The sequence below is a fragment of the Papio anubis genome, chromosome 10, assembly GCF_008728515.1.
Source record: "Papio anubis isolate 15944 chromosome 10, Panubis1.0, whole genome shotgun sequence".
Lineage (NCBI taxonomy): Eukaryota > Metazoa > Chordata > Mammalia > Primates > Cercopithecidae > Papio > Papio anubis.
This window is the reverse complement of record NC_044985.1, coordinates 80,478,444-80,503,559: the sequence shown is the minus strand read 5'-3', so window position 1 is coordinate 80,503,559 and position 25,116 is coordinate 80,478,444. Positions and strand designations below refer to the sequence as shown.

At 35.6% G+C, this 25,116-nt stretch overlaps 1 protein-coding gene across 1 annotated transcript in view; it reads left to right on the top strand.

Annotated features, from left to right (window-relative positions):
* PGAP1 (post-GPI attachment to proteins inositol deacylase 1) overlaps nt 1-25,116 on the top strand; it is an 84,362-nt gene that overhangs the window by 45,288 nt on the left and 13,958 nt on the right. Inside the window, exons 17-22 of the mRNA XM_031651432.1 lie at nt 114-180; nt 590-698; nt 2,162-2,200; nt 7,812-7,905; nt 23,975-24,065; nt 24,824-25,021. Of these exons, the coding sequence (XP_031507292.1) occupies nt 114-180; nt 590-698; nt 2,162-2,200; nt 7,812-7,905; nt 23,975-24,065; nt 24,824-25,021 (598 nt within the window). The remainder of the gene's footprint in view (nt 1-113; nt 181-589; nt 699-2,161; nt 2,201-7,811; nt 7,906-23,974; nt 24,066-24,823; nt 25,022-25,116) is intronic.

Below are 25,116 nucleotides of genomic sequence, written 5' to 3'. Positions count from 1 at the left end.
CTGTACTGATTTTTTAAATGAAATGAACAATTGTATAATTAGTTAGGTGTTATAGTCGTTTAATGTTTAGAGTAACATATTGTTAATAATACATTTTTTTAATGTTTTAACAGAAGAAATAACCAGTATCTATAAACTTCATATTCCTTGGTCTTATGAAGATTCACTAACCATTGCACAGTAAGTATTCGAAAGAATTTACTTTAAACTTTGGCGTTTTTGAATAATAGATATTCTGCTTAGTTTATTTATTTAAATCATGAATTATTAAAATGCCTCAGTAAAATGTATGTATCCTTTATATAGCATTGTTCCTATAATTTAATATAGAGTATTCTTATTAAATGATAGAAAACTTAAACTTTACTTGCTTGGAACCTGAGCCCCCTTCCACCCTCTCCCTACTCCTGTGTCCTAGAGGAAGCATTCAAAGAATTGTGATATCATTGAAAAAGTGCCCATCCACAGTTATGTGTCTGGTACCTAACTTCCTCTACATTATTCGATTGTATTGTGCTGGGGATTAACTTAGCCGTGGCTCTTTACCAGCATTTTGTATTTGAGAATTGAATTTAAGTTATCTCTTCAGGGCTCCATCTTCCACAGAAATTTCTCTGAAACTCCATATTGCTCAACCAGAAAATGACAGCCATGTGGCATTATTAAAAATGTACACATCATCAGACTGTCGGTACGAGGTAAGTTGTATGTTTGATTAATTTTTAAGGTTTAGTTATAGAATAAGCTAGAAATATTCTTTTTATATAAGCTTTAGATACATGGTGGTATGGAAGCCAATACATACAAAAAATAGGCATTTAAAATATTTTAAATATTCTTCATTTTTCCTATTAACACCACCTTAGCATCTCCATAACTAGACCATTTGAAAATGTGTACATCTTAATAAGTAATAGAAGATAAAGCAAAAAATGAGACTGTAGATTCAACTTCTGAATTTGGAAGCCCCAAGTCCAGAATCTTTTATAAATTGAAGAACATCATGAGGTCAGCTGACAGGGGCTTACTGCAGTAACTGACATGATACTTATTGGTGTATAGCTCTACTGGTTGTTAGCTTAAGGATCTTCTTTCCTTTTCACTAATTATTTTAAGCTCTGCTAGTCATTAAAATGTGTGATTTCATACCTATTATGTTTATTTTGTAATCAAAATACATCTCTTTGTGTTAAGGGAAATAGACTTGAGAGTAACATTTTATTTACTTATGGATTCATGAATGAAGAGTCCCTAGATTCCAGATTTAAGTGGTTAAAGTACTCATTTCAGTGGTTATGACATCATAGGCCTCTGGTTTATGTGAAATATTTTATTTCTGCTCAACTGCTTTAAACCAAGCTTAAATGTTTGGATACTTTGTTAGATCTAACTTTTCAAGGGTAAACTAGGATTGATATTGTCAAATTAATAGAATCTGTTCCTCCAGCCAAGTTTCAGTTGAACTTATATTATGAATTAATTTAGATTTCGTGGAATTTATTATTGCTTTGATATCTTGCATCCTGTTTCTAACAGTTAAGGGTTTTTCAGGGCCATAGTAGTTTTTAACTTGCCTATTCATATTTATAATATTAAAGCAATAGAAAAAATTGTGATAAAAATTTGGCTGCAAATACTGCATGCTCTCAAAATGTCCATGTTTTTACAAATACTGTATATTTTCAAGAAGTCTATATTTTGACAAAATGTAATCATTTTAAACTTCCCTAAAAAAAATTTATCTCCTTTCTAATATCAAATAGACTTCCTAATTATAAAAAAAAATTGTATTTATGGTAGAGATAATTAAGGATGAAATTCTTTTTAAAATATTATTTTGACTTAAATTTCTTTAGCTGGCATGATGTGGTAATAAGATATTCTACTTAATCAAATATTTTAGGTAGTAAAGGGGCATAATAGCATTTACTCGACTGTCAAATAATTAGATACGTGCGAAAGTATGCTAAACAGTAAAACTGTACTTAATACAATTTACATGGTGGTTCAGAAGATTCTTTAAGATCTTGAGTGCCTTTAAGATTTACCATTATGGAAAATCAATTATTATGCTTAGAGAAATGCAGAAGTACTCAATTTAATAAAATGTAAAGGAGTTTAGAGGAAAATAACCTTTTTTTCAATAATTGTTTTAAACTAGGTGACAATTAAGACTTCCTTTTCACAAATACTTGGACAGGTAAGAGAGATTCCTGGCTGGTTAATTATTTACTGCTTTATGAATAGATAACTCTAAGGAAGGGGTTGTAGACTTTTTCCATAAGGGGCCAGATAATCAATAATTTTTTGCAGACCACATACAGTATCTTTTGCTACTGCCACTGCTGTAGCTGCTTCTGTCTTCTTCCTTTTTTCTTTTTCATTCTTCTTCCACTTTAATAAAATCCAAAAATTATTCTTGGCCCACAGGCCGTAGTTGTCCACCCCTGCTTTAAGGTGATGCTTTCATGTTTGATACATCCAAAAAATGAGAGCTGATACCTGATTCTCAAACAAACTAATATTTTTGCCTAAATGAATTTCATATTAAGACTTCACGGTCGGGCATGGTGGCTCCCATCTGTAATCCCAGCACTTTGGGAGGCCAAGGCAGGCAGATCACTTAAGGTCAGGAGTTCGAGACCAGCCTGGCCAACTGGTAAAACTCCACCTCTACTAAAAAGACAAAAATTAGCCAGGCATGGTGGCACACACCTATAGTCCTGGCTACTCAAGAGGCTGAGGCATGAGACTCGCTTGAACCTGGGAGACAGAGGTTGCAGTGAGCTGAGATTGTGCCACTGCACTCTAGCCTTGGCAACAAAGGGAGACCCCATCTCAAAAAAAAAAAAAAAAAGAAAGAAAGAAAAAGAAAAAAGATTTCATGTTGCTCATATTACATTATAAAATCATAGTACAATAAAATAGGTAGGCTCTGCTGTATAAATGAATGTTTTCAAATAACTTTTTATATTGTGCACTTAGTTTATAAAAGGTAAACATAAATTCTATTAAAGATAAACGTATTGAATTCATTAGCAAATAATATTACAAAAATACTGCCTAAAGTAGTAGAACTATAGATACTACTTAGCATTGCTATAATTTGCACAATTGTGCAACCTGGACATAAATAAGATAACAATTGATAAGTTAGGGAAGTTACATAGTTTTAAAATTCAGTCATATTTGTATTACAGCTTTTATTACTTTCACTTTTTTTTGATCTGTTGTATTTTGCAATGCAGGCATAGTAGAATTTTGTTTTAACTCTTAAGTCATTTAATACTGTAATAAAACTCACAAGACAAAATTAAATTAGAAACATTTTTTATATGCATTATCTCATTCAATCCTCAGAGCAACTTGGTGAGAACTAGATTATGAACGTTATTAATTTGTGAACATTATAAAATTGTAAGTTTATATATATATAAATTTTGTGCTAAATTAGGAAGGGAAGATTAAAATCTTTGTGTAAGTTGGAAAATAGCATCATGGATAATTACAGTATATATTCTAAAATGTTAAGGAACCAATTAAATCTCTCAAATTCATACTATTGTATATTTAGTATGGTGAAAGGGCATATTACTGTAAACAGTGGTTTGGAGTAGGAATATAACATACTCTCTTATCCATATAATTCCTGTGTCTCATAATTCAATTTAGTAACAAGAAAAGTCAAGTCAGCTTGATACACTAGAGTCAAGCATAATTATAAACCAAAAGAGGACAGACCTAGTATTCTGGTTTTGATGTGGAAATCTTTCTAAAGACTGAGGATGTACAGGTGTTAACAGTATCAAATGTAGATTCTTTTAAAATGTCAATTAAATAATTTGTATTATTGAAGCTTAAGCTTAGTTCTGTAATAAAAAATTTAAAAACAAAAAGAATTTGTATTAATTGAATTAAATTCTCAAATTATTGAAAAGACATAAGATGTTCTTCCTTCATGCTTGTTTAAAAATGTAGCTTGTAGGTAGTAAGAGAATGAATGAAAGTTGTATATCTTACTTGTTTTAAAAAACAATACATATTTTGAATGTTGCTGATTCAGTCACAGAAGGTTGGAGAAAATGAATAAGAGAAACTTCAGCCTTCAGTAGATATCTTTTCATAAAGTTAAATTTTTTTCTGAAAAAGGAAAGAGGAAAATATTCACATATTCTATAGTCTGCTCTTACGAAAAAGAGGGCAAAGCATAAACTGAAAGTTACTTTCTCAAGAGAATTCCATAAATGCTGGTAAATCATTTCTGTGCAGGAATGAAGTCCAGTGTTGCCAGATCTTCAGCTTTTTAGAGAAACTAGAAATCTGAAGTTTTAGACGAAATATTTTAATTTTTCAATGTTGGCATGTAATTCAAAATTTAAAGAAATACTGCACCAAATACTAAGTATGGCTACAGTTTGACTATGAGACAGGGAGGTCAGTTTATAGTTGTAAGTTTAGTAGTATCTTATATACCCAGTTGTATCTGTAGCCCAGTATAACATTTAATACTCATAGCAATGATCCTCTGTCATTAAAATAAATTTTATATTCAGAATACTCTGCGTGGGATGTCTTACAAGATTCTAAACACAGTGAAGGGCATTAAAGGTAACAATAACAGCTAGTATTTTCCAGTCAGTTACCATGTACCAGTTACTGTTCCAAATGCTTTATGCAAGTGTGAACATATTTAAGCCTTACATCCCTGTGAGGTAAGTGCTGTTTATCTCATTTTACAGATGAGGATATAGAGAGAGGGAAGGGAAAGTAATGGAGGAGTAAAATAACTTGCCCAAGGACACAGAACTAGTGAGAGGCAAAGCTGGAATCTAAATCCAGGAGTCTAACTCCTGAGCCTGCTGTGTTGCTTAACTTTCCTTTTATATTCTCGATAAGTACAGTATATTTCCCAGCATGTCATGTATGATTTGGTATTAGGTAGCAAAATGGTCTTTTCCCTTTTACTCAGCTTTCCCAACCTTCCATGCAAAGCTGTAAACTGTAAGTGACAAGTATGGGCTGTACGTTATCTGATTTTTTTCTCTTCTCTTTTTACCTGGGAATCCATGGAGGAACTTTAGGGAGACCCTGAATTTTCTGAAATTTTCTCCAACTTTTATAGTAAGCTTGTACTTACATAGCTTTCCTCAGGTTGCCAGAGAAGTCTATACATGTTCTAAAAAAATTATGTGGAATGGAAAACATGCTTTAAAGTAAATTTACTTTTAATAATGTGACATTAAAAGAACTTAAGGCTTTTTTTAAAATTATACTTTTAAGTTCCGGAGTACATGTGCGGAACGTGCAGGTTTGTTACATAGGTATACACGTGCTGTGGTGGTTTACTGCACCCATCAACCCGTCATCTACATTAGGTACTTCTCCTAATGCTATCCTTCCCCTAGCCGCCCACCCCCTGACAGGCCCTGGTGTGTGATGTTCCCCTCCCTGTGTCCATGTGTTCTTATTGTTCAACTCCCACTTATTAGTGAGAACATACAGTGTTTGGTTTTCTGTTCTTGTGTTAGTTTGCTGAGAATAATGGTTTCCAGCTTCATCCATATCCCTGCAAGGGACATGAACTCATCCTTTTTTTATGGCTGCGTAGTATTCCATGGTGTATATGTGCCACATTTTCTTTATCCAGTCTATCATTGATGGGCATTTGGGTTGATTCTAAGTCTTTGCTGTTGTGAACAGTGCCGCAGTAAACATATGTGTGCATGTGTCTTTATAGTAGAATGATTTATAATCCTTTGGGTATATACCCAGTAATGGGATTACTGAGTCAAATGGTATTTCTAGTTCTAGATCCTTGAGGAATTGCCACACTGTCTGCCACAATGGTTGAACTAATTTACACTCCCACCAACAGTGTAAAAGCATTCCTATTTCTCCACATCGTCTCCAGCATCTGTTCTTTCCTGACTTTTTAATGATCACCATTCTACCTGGGGTGAGATAGTATCTCATTGTTGTTTTGATTTGCATTTCTCTGTTGACCAGTGATGATGAGCTTTTTTTCATATGTTTGTTGGCCGCATAAATGTCTTCTTTTGCGAAGTGTCTGTTCATATCCTTCGCCACTTTTTGATGAGGTTGTTTGTTTTTTTCTTGTAACTTTAAGTTCTTTGTAGATTTTGGATATTAGCCCTTTGTCAGATGAATAGATTGCAAAAATTTTCTCCCATTCTGTAGGTTACCTGTTCAGTCTGATGATAGTTTCTTTTGCTGTGCAGAAACTCTTTTGTTTAATTAGATCCCATTTGCCAATTTTGGCTTTTGTTGCCATTACTTTTGGTGTTTTAGTCATGAAGTCTTTGCCCATGCCTATGTCCTGAATGGTATTGCCTAGGTTTTCTTCTAGGGTTTTTATGGTTTTAGGTCTTACTTTAAGTCTTTAATCCATCTGGAGTTAATTTTTGTATAAGGTTTAAGGAAAGAGTCCAGTTTCAGTTTTCTGCATATGGCTAGCCAGTTTTCCCAGCACTATTTATTAAATAGGGAATCCTTATCCCGTTGCTTGTATTTGTCAGGTTTGTCAAAGACCAGATGGTTGTAGATATGTGGTGTTATTTCTGAGGCCTCTGTTCTGTTCCTTTGGTCTGTATATCTGTTTTGGTACCAGTATCATACTGTTTTGGTTACTGTAGCTTTGTAGTATAGTTTGAAGTCAGGTAGAGTGATGCCTCCAGGGTTGTTCTTTTTACTTAAGATTGTCTTGGTTATGCAGGCTCTTTTTTGGTTCCATATGAAACAAAGTAGTTTTTTCTAATTCTGTGAAGAAGGACAATGGTAGCTTGATGTGGATAACATTTAATCTATAAATTACTTTGGGCAGTATGGCCATTTTCACAATATTGATTCTTCCTATCCATGAGCATGGAATGTTTTTCCATTTATTTATGTCCTCTCTTATTTCCTTGAGTGGTGGTTTGTAGTTCTCCTTGAAGAGGTCCTTCACATCTCTTGTAAGTTGTATTCCTAGGTATTTTATTCTCTTTGTAGCAATTGTGAATGGTAGTTTACTTGTGATTTGGCTTTCTGTTTGTCTGTTACTGGTGTGTAGGAATGCTTGTTTTTGTTGTATGTATTTTGTAGAGAGCTGATAGGATGACTTGAGGCACTATAACATAATGATTATGAACTCAGGCACTGATTTTAAAACTTGTAGTTCCATAAGATTTTCAAACACAGTGAAGGACATAAAAAGTTAATAAAGCAATTAACATTTCCTCATAACTTGTCATATATGAGTTAATATTCTGAATGCCTTACACACATATGCATGTCTAATGCTCATAACTACCTATAAGGTACATACTAGTATTGTCCCCATTTACTGATAAAGACATAGAGAGGGGAAGCTAAGTAACTTGCCCATTATGTTCTAAATTGTGCAGATTAGTTGGGCTCTCATGCCTGAATTTTTTTATCTATAAAATAGGGATAAGAACTACCTCAAACAATATTAGGAGAAGGACATGAGATAATGCATATAAGGTGTTTACTGTCATGCCTGAAACATGTTAAATAATCAGTGTGTCCTGGAAAACAGTTTTGTAGTATATGCTACTCAATTATATGTTCTATTATGCCTTTGATAAAAAATTCAGATGCATTTTTAGTTTGCTATGTATTTTCAACATTTATTGTACTTAGAGTTTTTGATACTTACTACTGGAAATATCTTTGTGGCCATGTCAGGAAAGGTATAAATTGAAGAGCAACTTTTAAATTTTATGTGAAACTACACTTATTTCATTAACATGAATATTCAGGAGTTGCCCATTGACTTACTTGTTTTTTAGGTAGTTAGATTTCATGGTGGAGCTCTTCCTGCTTATGTCATATCTAATATGCTTCTTACTTATAGAGGACAATTATATTCTCTTTTCTCAACAGGTAAGAATGCTTCTAATTTTTAAGTTACTTTTGTTATGAATATTGAAGTAGAACAACTATTAGTTCCACATATGTATTTATATGTATAATTCTATTATATTGAATCAGTAGACATAATTAAGAGAGTTCTTAAAACTCCCTTTTTATTACTTTATTATTTAATTAATTTATTATTTTATAATTATGCCACATAATAGTAGCTACTATTCTGTTCTTGAAAACTCCAAAATAGCATGTGATTTTATGATGAGCCTTCTCTGCGTCTTTATTACTTTTCCACTATCAACTACCAATCCCAAATAGTTTGAGGAAGCTAGTCCAGAGACCTTCAATGTGTGGTCTTAAGACCTGCAAATTATTAACATCCTCTTAACTTGTCATTTTTGTATCAGTGTCATTTTTAATGGAAAAAATAACTTTGAGTCTAACCAGATTAACTAAGTCGTTTTTTAAAATACATATAGGAATCAAGCAGTATAATTATCTTCATATAATAATTTGCTAGTATTTATGACTTAAAAAGGGGCAAAACATTTAACCATAATACACAGCAAAAAATTAACAAGAATGCCCTAATATTATCAAATGCCTTTTTTTGTTTTTTTTTGTTTGCTTGTTTTGAGACATAGTTTTACTCTTGTTGCCCAGGCTGGAGTACAATGGTGTGATCTCGGTTCACTGCAACCTCCACCTCCCAGGTTCAAGTGATTCTCCTGGCTCAACCTCCCAAGTAACTGGGATTACAGGCACCGGCCACCATGTCCAGCTAATTTTTGTATTTTTAGTAGAGATGGGGTTTCACCATGTTGGCCAGGCTGGTCTCGAACTCCTGACCTTGTGATCTGCCCGCCTCAGCTTCCCAAAGTGCTGGGATTACAGGCGTGAGCCACCGCACCCAGCCTCAAATGACTTTTTAAGAAGTATTTTATTTTTAATTTATTTGATTGATACATAATTGTACCTATTTATGGGGTACAGGTGATATTTTGACACACTCATATAATGTGTTAAGATCAAATCAGGGTAATTAGGATATCCATCAACTCAAGCATTTACCATTTCTTTGTGTTGGGAACATTCTAAATCTTCTAGCTATTTTAAAATATAAAATAAATTATTAACTACAGTCATCTTGGTCAGGTGCTGGCTCATGCCGGTAATCCCAGCACTTTGGGAGGCCGAGGCGGGCGGATCACCTGAGGTCAGGAGTTCAAGACCACCCTGGCCAGTATGGTGAAACCCCATCTTTACTAAAAATACAAAAAATTATCCAGGCTTGGTGGTGGGCACCTATAATCCTAGCTACTCGGGAGGCTGAGGCAGGAGAATCGCTTGAACCCAGGAGGCAGAGGTTGCAGTGCTATCAAACGGTAGACCTTATTTCTTCTAACTGTATTTTTATACCCATTAACCATTCTTTCTTCATCCCTCCACTCCTCTTTACCTTTTCCACCCTCTGGTAACCATCTATTCTCTAGCTCCATGAGATCAACTTTTTAAATTCCCAGATACGAATGACAGTGTATAATATTCGTCTTTCTATGCCTGACTTATCACTTAGCATAATGTCCTTCAGTTACATCCATGTTGCTACAGATGATAGAATTTCATTCCTTTTATGTCTGCATAATATTCCATTGTGTATATATTACCACTTTCTTTTCCATTCATTTGTTGATGGACTTTAGGTTGATTCCATATTTTGGCCGTTGTGAATAGTGCTACAGTAAACATGGGGATGCAGACATCTCTTTGATATACTGATTTCCTTTCTTTTGGACAATATATACAGCAGTAAGATTGCTGGGTCATATAGCAGATCTGTTTGTAGTTTTTTGAAGGATCTCCAGTCTGTTTTTCATAATGGCTATGCTAATTTACATTTGTACCAATTGTGTGCTAGCATTCCCCTTTTTCCGTATCATCATTAGCACTTGTTATTTTTTGTCTTTTTGATAACAAGCCATTTTAACTAGGGTGAGGTAATATCTCATTGTGGTTTTGATGTACATTTCACTGGTGATTAGTGATGTTGAACATTTTTAAAAATATATTTGTTGGCCATTGGTATGTCTTTTTTTTTTTTTTTTTTTTGAGATGGAGTTTTGCTCTTGTTGCCCAGGCTGGAGTGAAATGGCTCAATCTCAGCTCACCACAACCTCCACCTCCCAGGTTCAAGCGATTCTCCTGCCTCAGCCTCCCGAGTAGCTGGGATTACAGGTATGGGCCACCATGCCTGGCTAATTTTGTATTTTTAGTAGAGATGGGGTTTCTCCATGTTGGTCAGGCTGGTGTTGAACTCCCGACCTCAGGCAGTCCTCCTGCCTTGGCCTCCCAAAGTGCTGGGACTACGCCTCTGACCATCCATTAATATTTCTTCTGTTGAGAAATGTCTGTTCAGATCTTTTGGCCACTTTTAAAATTAGAGTATTTGTTTTGCTGTTAAGTTGTCTGAGTTCCTTATATATTCTGGTTATTAATCCTTTATCAGATGGATAGTTTGCAAAATTTTTTCCCAGTCTTTGGCTTATCTCTTCACTTTGGTGTTTGTTGCCTTTGCTGTGCAGTAGCGTTTTAGCTTGATATAATCCCATTTTGCTTCTGTTGCATGTGCTTTTGAGGTCTTACCCAAAAAATTTTTGCCCAGACCAATGGCCCAAAGCATTTCTCCAATATATTCTTGTGGTAGTTTCATCATTTCGGGTTTTAAAGTTAAGTCTTTATTTTGATTTAATTTTTTGCACATGATGAAAGATAGGGATCTACTTTCTTTCTTCTGCATATAAATACCCAGTTTTCCCAGCACCATGTCCTTTCTCCAGTGTATGTTTTGGTTACCTTTAGTGAAAATTAGTTGGCTGTAAATGAGTGGATTCATTTCTGGGTTCTCTATTATGTTCCATTGGCTTATGTAACTGTTTTATGCCAGTACTAAACTGTTTTGGTTGCCATATCTTTGTAGTGTATTTTGAAGTCAGGTAATGTGATTGCCTCCAGCTTCTTTGTTTTTGCTCAGGATTTTTTTGGCTATTTGGTACCATATAATTTTATGACTGTGTTTTCTATACCAGTGAAGACTCTCATTGGTATTTTGATAGGGATTTCATTGAATCTAGACATTGCTTGAGGTAGTATAGACAGTTTAACAATGCTGAATCATTCAATCCATGAACATAGATGGAATTACTTTTTATTTTTTTGTGTGTCTTCTTCAGTTTCTCTCATTGGTGTTTTATAATTTTTCACCGTAGAGATCTTTTACTTTAGTTACTTTTATTCCTAGATATAATTTAATTGTAAATGGGATCACGCCCTTGATTTGTTTGTTTGTTTTTGTTTTTGTTTTTTTGAGACAGAGTCTCACTCTGTCGCCCAGACAGGAGTGCAATGGCACGATCTTGGCTCACTGTGAACTCTGCCTCCCAGGTTGAAGTGATTCTTCTGTCTCACCCTCCTGAGTAGCTGGCATTACAGCCATGTGCCACCACGCCCAGCTAATTTTTTTATATTTCTAGTGGAGATGGGGTTTCACCATGTTGGCCAGGCTGGTCTTGAACTCCTGACCTCAAATGATCCACCTGCTGCGGCCTCCCAGAGTGCTAGGATTACAGGCGTGAGTCACTGTGCCCAGCCCTCTTGATTTCTTTTTCAGATTTCTATTAGTATATAGAAAGTTACTGATTTTTATATGTTGACTTTGTATCTTGAAACTTTTACTGAGTTCAAAAAAACCAATTCTAACAGTATTTTTGGTGGAGTTTTCAGGTTTTTTAAAAATCTAGGATCATGTCATCTGTGAACAAGGATAACTTGACTATTTCTTTTCCAATTTGGATGCACTTTTTTTCTTTCTCTTTCCTAGTTGTTCTGGCTAGAACTTCTAGTACTCTATTGAATAAGTAGTGAAAGCAGACATTCTTGTCTTATTTAGGTCTTAGAGGAAAAGCTTTCAATTTTTTTTCCCATTTTGTGTAATGTCACCTGTGGGTTTGTCATATTTGGCCTTTATTGTTTTGAGGTATGTTCCTTTTATATCCAGTCTTTTAATAGTTTTTATCATAAAGCGATTTTGAATTTTATCAAATGCTTTCTTGACATATATTGAAATGATTTTTATACTTATTCTTGATTCCATTTGTGTTATTTATCACATTGATTGATTTGTATACATTGAACTATCCTTGCATTCCTGGGATAAATCCCACTTTATTGTGGTGAATGATATTTTTAATATGTTGTTGAAGTCAGTTTGCTAGTATTTTGTTGAGGATTTTTGCCTTTATGTTCATCAGAGATATTGGCCTGTACTTTTCTTTTTTTATTGTATTATTTTCTGGTTTTGGTGTCAGGGTTATGCTGCTGGCCTCATAGAATGAATTTGGAGTTGCTTTTTTCTCTTCAGTGTCTTTTTAGAATATTGACTAGTATTGATATTAGTTCTTTAAATGTTTGATAGATTTCAGCAGTGTAGCCCTCAGGTCCCATGCTTGTTTTTGATGGGAGATTTTTTATTACTGCTTCAATCTCATTACTTGGTTTTTTGTTTTGTTTTGTTTTGACAGAGTCTCACTCTGTTGCCCAGACTGGAGTGTAGTGGTGCAATCTCGGCTCACTGCAACCTCCTTCTCCCAGGTTCAAGTGACTCTTGTGCTTCAGTCTCCCAGGTAGCTGGGATTACAGGTGTGTGCCACCACACCTGGCTAATTTTTGTATTTTTAGTAGAGACAGGGTTTCACCATGTTGACCAGCCTGGTCTTGAACGCCTGACATCAGGTGATCTGCCTGCCTCAGCCTCCCAAATTGCTGGGATTACAGGTGTGAGCCACCATGCCCAGCCTCATTATTTGTAATTGGTCTGTTCAGGTTTTCTATTTTTTTTTCTTGATTCAACCTTAGTAGGTTGGTTGTATCCAAGAATTTATCCATCTCTTCTAGATTTTCAAGTTGTGGGGTTAAATTTGTTTATAATATTCTCTAATGATCCTTTCTATTTCTGTGGTATCAGTTGTAATAACTCTTTCCTTGTCTCTGATTTTATTTGAGTCTTCTCTCTTTTTTCTTGGTCTAGCTAAAAGTTTGTAGATTTTGGTTAACTTTTCAAAAAAGCAACTTTTCATTTTGTTGATCTTTTTGTTTTTCCCTGAAGCTTGTTCATAGCTGATGTATTTTTTTCAGTCTCAATATCTTTTATTTCTACTCTGATCTTTATTATTTTATTCCTTCTACTAATTTTGGTTTTCATTTGTTCTTGCTTTTCTAGTTTCTTGAGATGCATCATTGGGTTTTTTATTTGAAGTCTTTCTACTTTTTTGATTTAGGCATGTATTGCTATGAACTCTCCTCTTAGAACTTTCTTTGCTGTATTCCATAGCTTTTGGTATATTATGTTTCCATTTTTATTTGTCTCAAGGAATATTTTAATTTTTAAAAAATTTCCTCATTAACCCATTCATTGTTTAGGAGTCAATTTTTTTTTTTTTTTTTTTTGAGATGGAGTCTCGCTCTGTCACCCAGGCTGGCATGCAGTGGCAGTATCTCGGCTCACTGCAAGCTCCGTCTCCAGGGTTCACGCTATTCTCCTGCCTCAGCCTCCCAAGAAGATGGGACTACAGGTGCCCACCACCACACCTGGCTAATTTTTTGTATTTTCAGTAGAGATGGGGTTTCACCTTGTTAGCCGGGATGATCTCGATCTCCTGACCTCATGATCTGCCCACCTCGGCCTCCCAAAGTGCTGGGATTATAGGCGTGAGCCACCATGCCTGGCCAGGAGTCAAATATTTATTTAAAAATTTTTAAAGCATTTTCAAAGAATATCCACACAGTCCAGTTGGTCATTAGTTTCATTAAGTTTTGTCAACTTAAATAACAAACAGAGAGAGGCTCTCTAAAGGAAAATGATGTTTATTTGTAATAGGGCATTGGTGTGCTACAGTAAACTTGTGCGTATTCAGGGAGGTAAAGGAAGACAGGATGTTGAAGGAAAAATAAAAAGGATTAAAATTGTTTTGAAATGATTATTCTTGGCTGCCGGGATGAATAACAAGGGCGATGCCAGTTTGAGGTTGAGCAGGCAGTTGCTGGGCAGATGTCCTCAGAGAAACTTTTTTTGTATAAGGTTGAGATGGCCTTTGTTCCAGGTTGCAGTCTTTTGTGTTAGTTTTATTATCAAGCATACAAGTATGAGAACTCTCTCTTCTTAGCCTTCCTCAGCTCTGTTTGTCAGGGTTTGTTTTGGTTTTGTTTTTTTCTTTTTTTTTTTTCTAACACAAATGACTCCATGTTGATTCTGGCCAGTTTTACATTTTCCCCTTTTGATTAAGATCTTTCTCCAAAAGCATAACTGATCATAGTTAGATTTTGATATCCCTTGGTGCTGGAATAGACCTGTCCCAGGTTGCTGGTCTAATCCCACATTGTAATGATTGGTGACTAGGAGTCAGTGTCATAAACCTTTTAGCCACATTTGAGCACTGAGGGAGGTTTGAAGGGAGGTTTGAAGGGAGTGGCTCTGAGGCTAAGTCTACCTGGAGTCCATTATTAAGTTCAGTTTACTTTGTTCCAAAGTGCTGGGCCAGCATTAAGCTGTTAGGAGTTGTAGTTCTACAAAATTTAAACAAGTTAACAGAGGAATGCTAGTGATTTTTGTACATTGATTTTATATCCTGAAACTTTGCTGGAGTCGTTTATCAACTGAAGGAGCTTTTGAGCCGAGACTATGGGGTTTTCTAGGTAGAGAATCATGTCATCTGCAAACAGAGATAGTTTGACTTCCTCTCTTCCTATTTCCATGCCCTTTATTTCTGTCTCTTGCCTGATTGCTCTGGCAAGGACTTCAGAAAGGCAATTCCATTCACAGCTGCCACAAAAAGAATAAAATACCTAGGAATATAGCTAACCAGGGAGGCAAAAGATCTCCACAATGAGAATTACAAAACACAGCTCAAATAAATCAGAGAAGACACAAAGAAAAACAGATATAAAGTTTAAAAAGGGAAAATACAAAGTAAAATGATCAGTTTGCATAATAGTTTTGAACCATGAACCTAGGCTTAAACACAACCAGTTGAATACATCAAATGACCATTATTCTTCAAGTTAAAAAGGTCATTAAGAAGGGTAAGGGTGTCATGATACGAAGTCTTATTCTGACATCTTGGGAAAAGCTATCTGAAGAGTGAAAGTATCAACTTCTCATCCTGGTTTGTAGTTTAGATGACTCTGATTATGACATCAGGTGGCTTGGTGAACTTTTTGTGTGGCCCATACATCAAACATGAGGCTTATTTCTTAAAATGCATCTAGTTTCAGCTTATAGGGCTTTCAGAACAAAGCTGTTCTCATTTTCAGTAATTCCATGGAAGAAAGTTGGATTGGAAGAATCTAGAAGAATGCAGGATCTAGTCTAGTCTGTCAAGTAGTATAGTCTATCAAGAACTTGAAAACAATCAACAGAGCTACATTCTAATAACAGGTGTGTTACAGCTTTTATTTAGAAACATAATTTTTATTATCTCTGTATTGATCACATAGCAATCTCAGATTAAAAAACTTCTTGAGGGCTGGGCACAGTGGCTTATGGCTGTAATCCCAGCACTTTAGGGAGGCTGAAGCAGGTTGATCACCTGAGCTCAGGAGTTTGAGACCAGCTTGGCCAGCATGGCAAAAACCCCATCTCTACTAAAAATACAAAAAAATTAGCCAGGCATGGTGTTGTATGCCTATAATCCCAGCCACTCAGGATGCTGAGGCACGAGAATCGCTTGACCCCAGGAGGCAGAAGTTTCAGCGAGCTGAGATCGCGCCACTGCACTCCAGCCTGGGCAACAGAGGGAGACTCCGTCTCAAAACAAAACAAAACACACACACAAAAACCCCAAAACAATAAAAACCTCTTGAGGTTTTTAAGGTCTTAAGGTTCCTAGGCCTGCCAGCAATTGACAGTTTTTATTTACTCACTATCAGGCTTGGAACCTTTAAAGTCAGATATTCTGTGCATCTTCTCAAATATAACATTTTTGATAAAGCCTTCGTAATATAACTAACATTCAATACAATATTTCCAGTCGTGTCCTGTTATAAAGAGGCCAGATTTTTATTGGACTTACGGAAAAAAAAAATCATACAGCCATAAGAATACTCAGATAGTTTCCAAATTTTGTAGGAACCAAGTAGAGAAAAAGCATATGATTCCATCTTTGTTCACAAAAGTATACTTTACCAAATTGCCTGCTTAAGAGATAAATTTTCCTTAAATCTGGAAAATAAAACATTTAAGTGAAGAGCCAACATTTCAAGTAGAAGTCATAAAAACACTATCAGTTGGTCAATCTCATGTAATTAATTTTTGTTCTGCTTGATTTTGATTAGCAGTTTCCTGAGCCCATCAGTTTTTTCGTCAGGGTTTTGGAAATTTTTATTTAGTTAATTAATCTTAAAGTTATCAGAAATCTGTGTTTAAGAGTGCTTATTGGACAGGTGTGGTGGCTCATACCTGTAATACCAATGCTTTCGGAGGCTGAGATATGAGGATCCCTTTTTTTTTTTTTATTTGGTGACGGAGTCTTGCTGTCGCCAGGCTGGAGTGCAGTGGCTTGATCTAGGCTCACTGCAACTTCCGCCTCCCAGGTTCAAGTGATTCTCCTGCCTCAGCCTCCCAAGTATCTGGGACTACAGGTGCCCACCACCACACCCAGCTAATTTTTTGTGTGTGTTTTAGTAGAGACGGGGGTTTCACCGTGCTGGTCTCGAACTCCTGAACTCAGGCAATCTGCCTGCCTCCACCTCACAAAGTGCTAGGATTACAGGCGTGATCCACCGTGCCCGGCCGATATGAAGATCACTTTTGAGGTCTGGAGTTTGAGGCCAGCCTGGGCAAGATAGGGAGACCAGGTTTCTACAAAACAAAAAAAAGAAAAAAAAAGTTAAAAAAAAATACATTAGCTGGGTATGGTGGCACACGCCTGCAGTCTTAGCTATTCAGCAGGTTGAGGTGGGAGGATCACTTGAGCCCAGGTGTTCAAGGTTGCAATGAACTACAGTTGCAACACTGCACTCCAGCCTGGGCAACAGAGTGAGACCCTGTCTTTAAAGGAAAGAAAAGAAAAAAGAGAGAGAAAGAGTTCTTGTTGTGTGTCTCAGTTCCCCTGGCTAGGAAAAGGGATTCCCTTCCCCCTTGCACTTCCCAGGTGAGGCGATGCCTCGCCCTGCTTCAGCTCTCGCTGATCGGGCTGTAGCAGCTGACCAGCACCGATTGTCCGGCACTCCCTAGTGAGATGAACCCAGTACCTCAGTTGAAAATGCAGAAATCACCGGTCTTCTGTGTCGCTCGCGCTGGGAGTTGGAGACTGGAGCTGCTCTTATTCGGCCTATTCGGCCATCTTGCTCCGCCCCGGCAATAAAGCTCAAGAGTTCTTGTTAAAGTTTTTTCATGAAATACTTGATTGCAATACAGCTGATTACAAATGCTTTTGGAGAAGAATTGAAAACAATAACTGTGGATGACAGCATAGTCATGGTTCAAATCTGATGAAAGCCCCAAAGTGATAAGGAAATTTTAGTTATTTCTGTTAACATGCAGCATTTTAAGATATCAACTAGAATCATGACTGACAGCATTATATCAGGACCCTCAGACTTTTATCAGTTTTACATAATTTTTAGAAATGTTGACATCAATAGTATATCCATACAAATATAACTTTGAAGAAGATTTAACAGAACCAAAATTATGACTGATAACATATTTGATTTCTATGAATTTATATAATTTTGTAGCATATCAATAACATGAATATAACTGAAAGAAGATCTAGTATCACTTATCATTTGACAATGTTTTCCATAGAATTTACCAAATAAGCCTAATCATTTAATATCGCTGCAAGATGAGAGATATATTCTTGGAGGCTTTTCAGGGGCCCAACTAGAAAATCTGAAAGCTAAGGTAAAAAAGACATAGTTTAGAATTTTTGGCCAGGTGTGTGTGGCTCATGCCTATTCTCTGAGCACTTTAGGAGGCCTAGGAGGGTGGATCACTTGAGCACAGGAATTCGAGACTATCCTGAGCAACATGGTGAAACCCTCTCTGTATAAAAAATAAAAAATAATTAGCCAGGTGTGGTGGCATACACCTGTGGTCCCAGCCACTTGGGAGTCTGAGAAGGGAGGATCACTTAAGCTTGGAAGGTTGAGGCTACAGTGAACCGTGATTGCACCATTGCACTCCTCCACCAATAAAAAAAAAAAATTTTCATCTTTGGGAAGCTTGCCGAAGAAGTCAAAAGGTTCAAAACATTTGATCAAAAGAGGATCACAGGTCATTGTGAAATAATAGTTCATTTAAAGTAATAAAAGACGTAAAAAGCAATACAGAAAATTGTATGGATATAAAAATATTAACCTTCTTAAAGCTCAGTTATCCTAAGTGATAAAAAAAAAAAAAACTAATAAAGATTAACACAGGAAATTATCCTATAAAACATCAGTACTGTGTAATTTCCTGTGTTATCTGTATTAGGTTTTTTATTACCAAAAGATAAAGAAAAGTCTGTTGCAGTGTGACTTCATCTTCTTATGGGAAACTCATTTAGATAACCCAGAACTTAAATGAACCTGATGAACGGGTACTTGAATTTAATCAGATACAGGAAAAATGTGTCTAAGGTTGTAAGTGTAAGCCCATATTATAGAGGAATATAAACAAGAAAGCTAGTATTAGGAACAGAGGAATAAGTGGCTTGTAGAAAAAGTAAAAGCATGTGACATAGTTTCCTGATTACATGGAACAATTGAGACATATCAAGAAAAGCCAGTAATATAGAATCAAGTTATCCAAGAGGAAAACATTGTTTTTCTAGATGAATATTTTGACTTCAGGCCATAATAGTAGAGTTAGAACTGAAGAAAAAAGTTACACAGGAGGTGACAAAAAAGGTTGAAAGAGAGGTTATCACCTGAGGCCTTCTTAAAGGGAGAGAGGAAGAGCAGATCTCAGGAGGAAATGTGGCAGAAATAGAAACTCTGGACAGTGTAAAGCATGGCTGTTAATGAAAACAGATTTCAGATTTAAAAATCAAAACCTTTTCTAATTTTCTAAGAGTAAATGAATATTTCAAGAAAGCCTTGCTGCTTTTACACAGGGGACCAAATTTTTAGTTTTGCGTTAGTGTATCTTTAATATCAAAGCTTAATCTTTAGAAAGACACAAATCTCTTTTATAGCCAATTTGATCACATGCAGAATTTTCTTTCATAAAGTCACTCTTCATCAACTTTTTTCATGACTTACTTAGACCTTTGATAACATGCTTAGCCTTTATGTCTTGTCCAAATATTTCCTATTTCTTAAATAACCAGTCATTTTACTTTAGGACAAAAATGTATCACATAAGTTGTTCTTATACAAAACTATTCTGTTTTCTTTTTAACCTTCCTTACCAAAAACACATTCTCAACCCGTAACTTTATTCACATCTCTCTCTTACTTACTGGTTCCTTTCTATCTTATTTCTATTTTTTTCTAAATCTATATTTTGAAACAACCTTTAAATAACATCCAAATTAGACAAAATTATTTTTCCTCAATAAAGAACACATTTTTATGCCTTTCTTATAAGTTTTCTCATCAATAATACATTATTTTTAATATATTTTATATACATTAATTAGAATTGTTATTGTAAATTAATTTATATTTTTAACTAGAAATTTAACTCTTAGTAACCTTAAATTTAACAAGTAATTTGAACTGTCACTTATTAGTATTTAATAGATGAGAACCAGCTTATTTATTAAAGATTTACTTAAGTCACTGAACTAAAAGACACTTGGGTTAATTAGTATATAATTTATATGAGTATTCATTTATTGAAGCCAATCCGAATAGAATTTCTTAGGGGATTTTGGCCAACTATGCCAATACATGTACGTATGTATAAATGTACCTGAACATATACAGACATACTCAAAAGCCTTAATAGATTTCATTTTGGAATTTTAATTATAAAGTAGTAATACAAACTCACTGGTTTATGAAAGATAATTAGATTCAAATTATATTTCTGACAAAATTGGGCCCCTATATGTAATTAAGGCTGTGGACCAAAATTTGGGGTAAAGTAGCCTGCAGGATGCAGATCAAGTAAAATGTTAAATTAGGCACACAGAAAACCTAAAGTAAATTCCCTAGAAAAGACATGTGTAACAAACAGAATGTAAATTCCATAGAAACTAGGGTCCTCAAACCACAAAGACATTTGTCTTTACACCAGGAAAGACTTACCAGAAGAGACAAAAGGTCTTTTGTCATCCCAGGAGAGATGTAAGGTCCTTTATTTACCATATCCAGAATAAAGTCAAGAGGTTCTACCTTGATTTTAGAGGGAGAGAGAGTCCTAACCTGACAAAAGGTGTGCCGTGGAAGCAGAGAGCTCCAGGGGCTCAAGTGAGTACTGCACACCAGTTCTGAGCATCACAAACTGTGTCCAAAAGTAATCCTATTCCAGGTCCTACCTCTGGACACGCTTCATGTCAACCTAAATAACAGAGAGGGGGCTCTCTAAAATAAAATAATGTTTATTTGGGACTAGGGTATTGCAACAGGAATCCACAGGTCATAGTAAATTGTTTGCATATTCAGGAAGGTAAAGGAAGACAATGAGTGTCAAGAAAAAATGAGGAGGATTACATAATTGTTTTGAAATAATTATCCTTGGCTACAAGGATCCATAACAAGGGTGGTGCCAGCCTGAGGTTGGACAAGTAGTTGCTGGGCAGATGTCCTCAGAGAAGTATTTTTTTGTGTGTGTAAGGTTGCAGTGGCCTTTGAAGAGTTGTGGTTATTGCAGAGTCTTCTGTGATAGTTTTGCTATATTAGGTATACAAGCATGAGAACCCTCCCTTCACAGCCTTCCCTGACTCTGTTTGTCAGGATTTAAAAAAAAAAAAAAAAGAGAAAAGAGAAAAAACAGTGACTCCATTTTGATTCTGACAACAACTTTCATTGTCAGAACTGAATTGTTTCTTTATCTGTAGGGTCTATTCTCCATCTCTTTTTCTCCCCTTATAATTTATAAAATAAAATGTTTTTTTATACTTTTGTATTTTCTACAGTTTAGAGTTTGCTGATTCCATCCCCATGGTACAGTTGAACATGTTTTTCTATTTTCTATAAATTGATAATTAGAGCCATAGGTGTGATTAGATTCAGGTTATTTCCCACTGATCCCCATCCCTGTTCTTTTTTTGCTGTTGCTGCTGCAGGAATAGTTCATAATATGTATACTTCTAATAAGAGACACTCACTCCCTAATTTCCTTCCTTGTCATCCTAGTTTGTTTCGTTTTCTTTCTCCCTTCCTTCCCCTCCCGTCTCTTTTTTTCCTCTTCCTCTTTCCCTCCCTTCCTCCCTTCCTTCCATTTTTCCTTCCTTCCTTCTGTCCGTCTGTCTGTTGTTCTTTCCTCCTTCCCTCCTTCCTTCCAAGAGCCAATGCTTCATTGCTGCCTTTTCATCCTACATGTGGCTAAACAAGACAGATGATTTCTTAAATGTATCATTCATCTTTCCCAAATTTGCAAGAGTTTGGGATCTTCTTAAGTTTTAAGACATCTCCAAGAAAATTCCTCACTTGTTTTCTCCATTTTATACCCTGGCACTTGAAGTTTCCTTCCTGTAGTCTGAAGACTTCTTAAAATGTAGAGCCTGATCTTGTTCTCCATTCTATTCCTGGTGTCTAAGATAGTACTGAGCACACAGTAGGCATTTATTATATTTGAGCTGTATCAACTGTGTCAATTAGGCATACTGAATGGAATAATTGAGATTTTAATGGACTATGTCAAAGGTATGTGCAGGATTAAGAGAAACCAACAAGAAATGAGAAGGTGCTAAACTAGTAACAGAGCCATCTAGTACTCCAAGGTACCAGGACAAGAGAAGGAACAAACCTAGAGGGCTGTAGGAGTGGACACCATTCCTGGAGCTGTAGCCTGGTTTGCAGGAACACTACAGCCACTGCCAACCTGTGGCTCAGCAGGAAAAAGATAAGGAAATACATACACTAACCTTATTTTCTCCTACCCTCCTATCTGCTGATACCTCTAACTCCTGAACTTAACTAGAAGCCAGTCCATAAAAGTCAGCCTCCCAGAATTCAGGAAAAAGTGAGGGGTGGAGAATGGATCTGGAGAAGCAGATGTAGAAACTGTAGTACAATGGACAAAACCTTCCCTGGAGTATAGCAGTTATTACAGTTTCCCAGGAGGCTAAAACTTTGTTTCACTGGGCTTGGACAGTGATTAAGGTAGGCAGGAGCAGGGGAAAAAAGAGTGTAGCCTGAATATATTAAAGCAGCAGTCCATAAATCCCCTCCACTCAAATCTTTCTACAGCTACTTAGTGCCCTTCAGTTACTTTTATACAACTTCAAGTCTGCCTTTAGTGTTAATTTTAACCTGATTTAACCTATATTCCAGGAAGAGGTAAGCAATATTCAGTTGATCTGCGCCAGACCCAGCCTTTTAATTAAGAGGTTGTTCTGGCCAGGTGCGTTGGCTCACGCCTGTAATCCCAGCACTTTGGGAGGCTGAGGCGGGCGGATCACGAGGTCGGGAGATCAAGACCATCCTGGCTAACACGGTGAAACCCCTTCTCTACTAAAAAAAAAAAAAATACAAAAAATTAGCCGGGTGTGGTGGTACGCGCCTGTAGTCCCAGCTACTCGGGGGGCTGAGGCAGGAGAATGGCGTGAACCCGGGAGGCAGAGGTTGCGGTGAGCCGAGATCATGCCACTGCACTCCAGCCTAGTAACGGAGTGAGACTCTTTCTCAAAAAAAAAAAAAAAGAGATTATTCTGACCCTATGACATCAACCAGACTTGAGTATAAATGTCTATCTTGTTTTGAAAGTCTGAAAAAAGTCTCGTTTTTCTTGGTTTTAACTGACTTGATAATTGATTCTCAAACATATAGAATGTACATCTGGGGGATGTTTGATGCTGGTTAATCTAGAGGCTTTAAGTATTGGATTATGTATCCAGCCAATTAAAGATGTAGTTCTGAACCAAGGACACTTATCAAAAATCACCTGTGGATTATACCCACTAGAATGACGGTAATTAAAAAAAGACAAATAATAAGTTTTAATGAGGATGTGGAAAACCTAGAACCCTCATACACTGCTGGTAGGAGTGTAAAATAGTGTCGCTACTGTGAAAAAAACAGTCTGACAGTTCCTTAAATGGCTAAATATAGAGTTATTACATAACACGCATCTACATTCCCAGGAATATAACCAAGAAAAATGAAAGCATATATCCGTACAAAAACTGATATACAAATGTTCATAGGAGTATTATTCATAACAGCCAAAAAGCAGAAACAACCCAAATGTCTGTCAGTTGATGAATGGAAAAATAAAATGTAATATAATCATACAATGGAATAAAAGGAATTTGAATAAAAAGAAATTAAATGAAATACTGGTATATGTTACAACATGGATGAATCTTGAAAAATGCTAAGTGAAAGGAGCCCATCACAAAAGACCACATATTATGATTCCATGTATATGAAGTGTTCAGAATAGGCCTATCTTTAGAGAAGGAAAGTATATTAGTGGTTGCCAAGGGATGGGAATTTGGGGAGTGATAGTTTAAAGAAAACTTTCTTTTGTGGATAATGAAAGTGTTCTAAGACTGTGGTGATGGATGTACAACTCTGAATATACTAAAAACCACTGAATTGTATATACTTTAAATAGAAGAATTATATCAGAATTTTGTCCAATAAAGCTAATTTTTAAAATCACTCGTGGAGCTTTGTGAAAATACAGCTGATGAAATCCCAGCTTTGACTTCCTGAATTTGTTTTTACAAATGATTGAATGTGTACTCTAATGTAAGAGCTATTGAATTGCAGCTATTTTTAATCTTTCAAGAAGAGTCTCTGTGATAGTAATGAAGACCCTTGCTTTCTCTGACACAAAATATGTTGCTCTTATAGAGAACGTGGGATATAGTATATCTCATACTTAATTACTATGAATTGCATGTAACTTTTTTTAAATCACCAGGTTGTTGCTTAGAATATGCTACCATGTTGGATAAAGAAGCCAAACCATACAAAGTTGATCCTTTTGTAATTATCATTAAGTTTCTGTTGGGGTAAGTTTTATTATCTGTGATAATGATTTTAATTGTGTTTTACATGTAACATTGTATTTGGTTCCATAATGCAATATAAATTTTCATACAGATTTGGCAGTTGACTTGTTTCGTTAAATGGGATTTTTTTTCTCTTAGGCAGAGGTCTAATAAGTATATCAATGTTTACTTAATAGTATAATCATTTCAAAAGTAATTACTCACTTTATATATATCAGTCTAAACTTAGACTGCCTTTAATGTTTGTAAATAGGTGTATATGGTCCATGATCTGTGAGTATCCTAGATTCAAATGCAAATCATTACAGGGTATTGATGAAACAATGCCTCTCTGATCACTTTTGAAAGTGTGTTTTAGATCTCTCTACCCTAGTTAACATTCCATTCTTAATTTAGTCACATTTTCAGATTTTTGGTTAAGCATCAATATGTAGATATTTTTTTCCATCATTACACCTAACTTGGCTTTCTAAAAAAAAAAAAAAAAAAAAAAAAAAAAAGAACATATTACTTTTTATTAGGATCAACAGAGAGTAGTAAAGCTATACTGAAATGCAGATCTTCGAAGATCAGTAGGCTCACTTGGAAAATAAATGACTTGTTCCATACAAAGAATTAAATATTTGTTTTTCAGTATAATTATAAATTAAGTATCAGGGAACTTTAGAGACTCTCTTGAATGGTCAGACACCTCAAATGTTAAGTCCTTAAATTTCAGTTGTTGGGTTTTTTGCTTTTATATTTTCTTTTCTCCACAGGTATAAATGGTTTAAAGAATTGTGGGATGTATTATTGTTACCAGAATTAGATGCCATCATTTTAACTAGTCAGAGTATGTGTTTCCCCCTGATATCCTTGATTCTCTTTCTGTTTGGAACGTGTACTGCCTACTGGAGTGGCCTACTCTCTTCTGCATCTGTGAGACTTCTTTCTTCATTGTGGCTAGCTTTGAAAAGGTAAAGAATGAATGATTAACAGCTTTCTTATTGCTTTAAGAAGAAATATATGTTCTGATAAGGAACCTGAAATTAATTATTTTTACTAAACTATT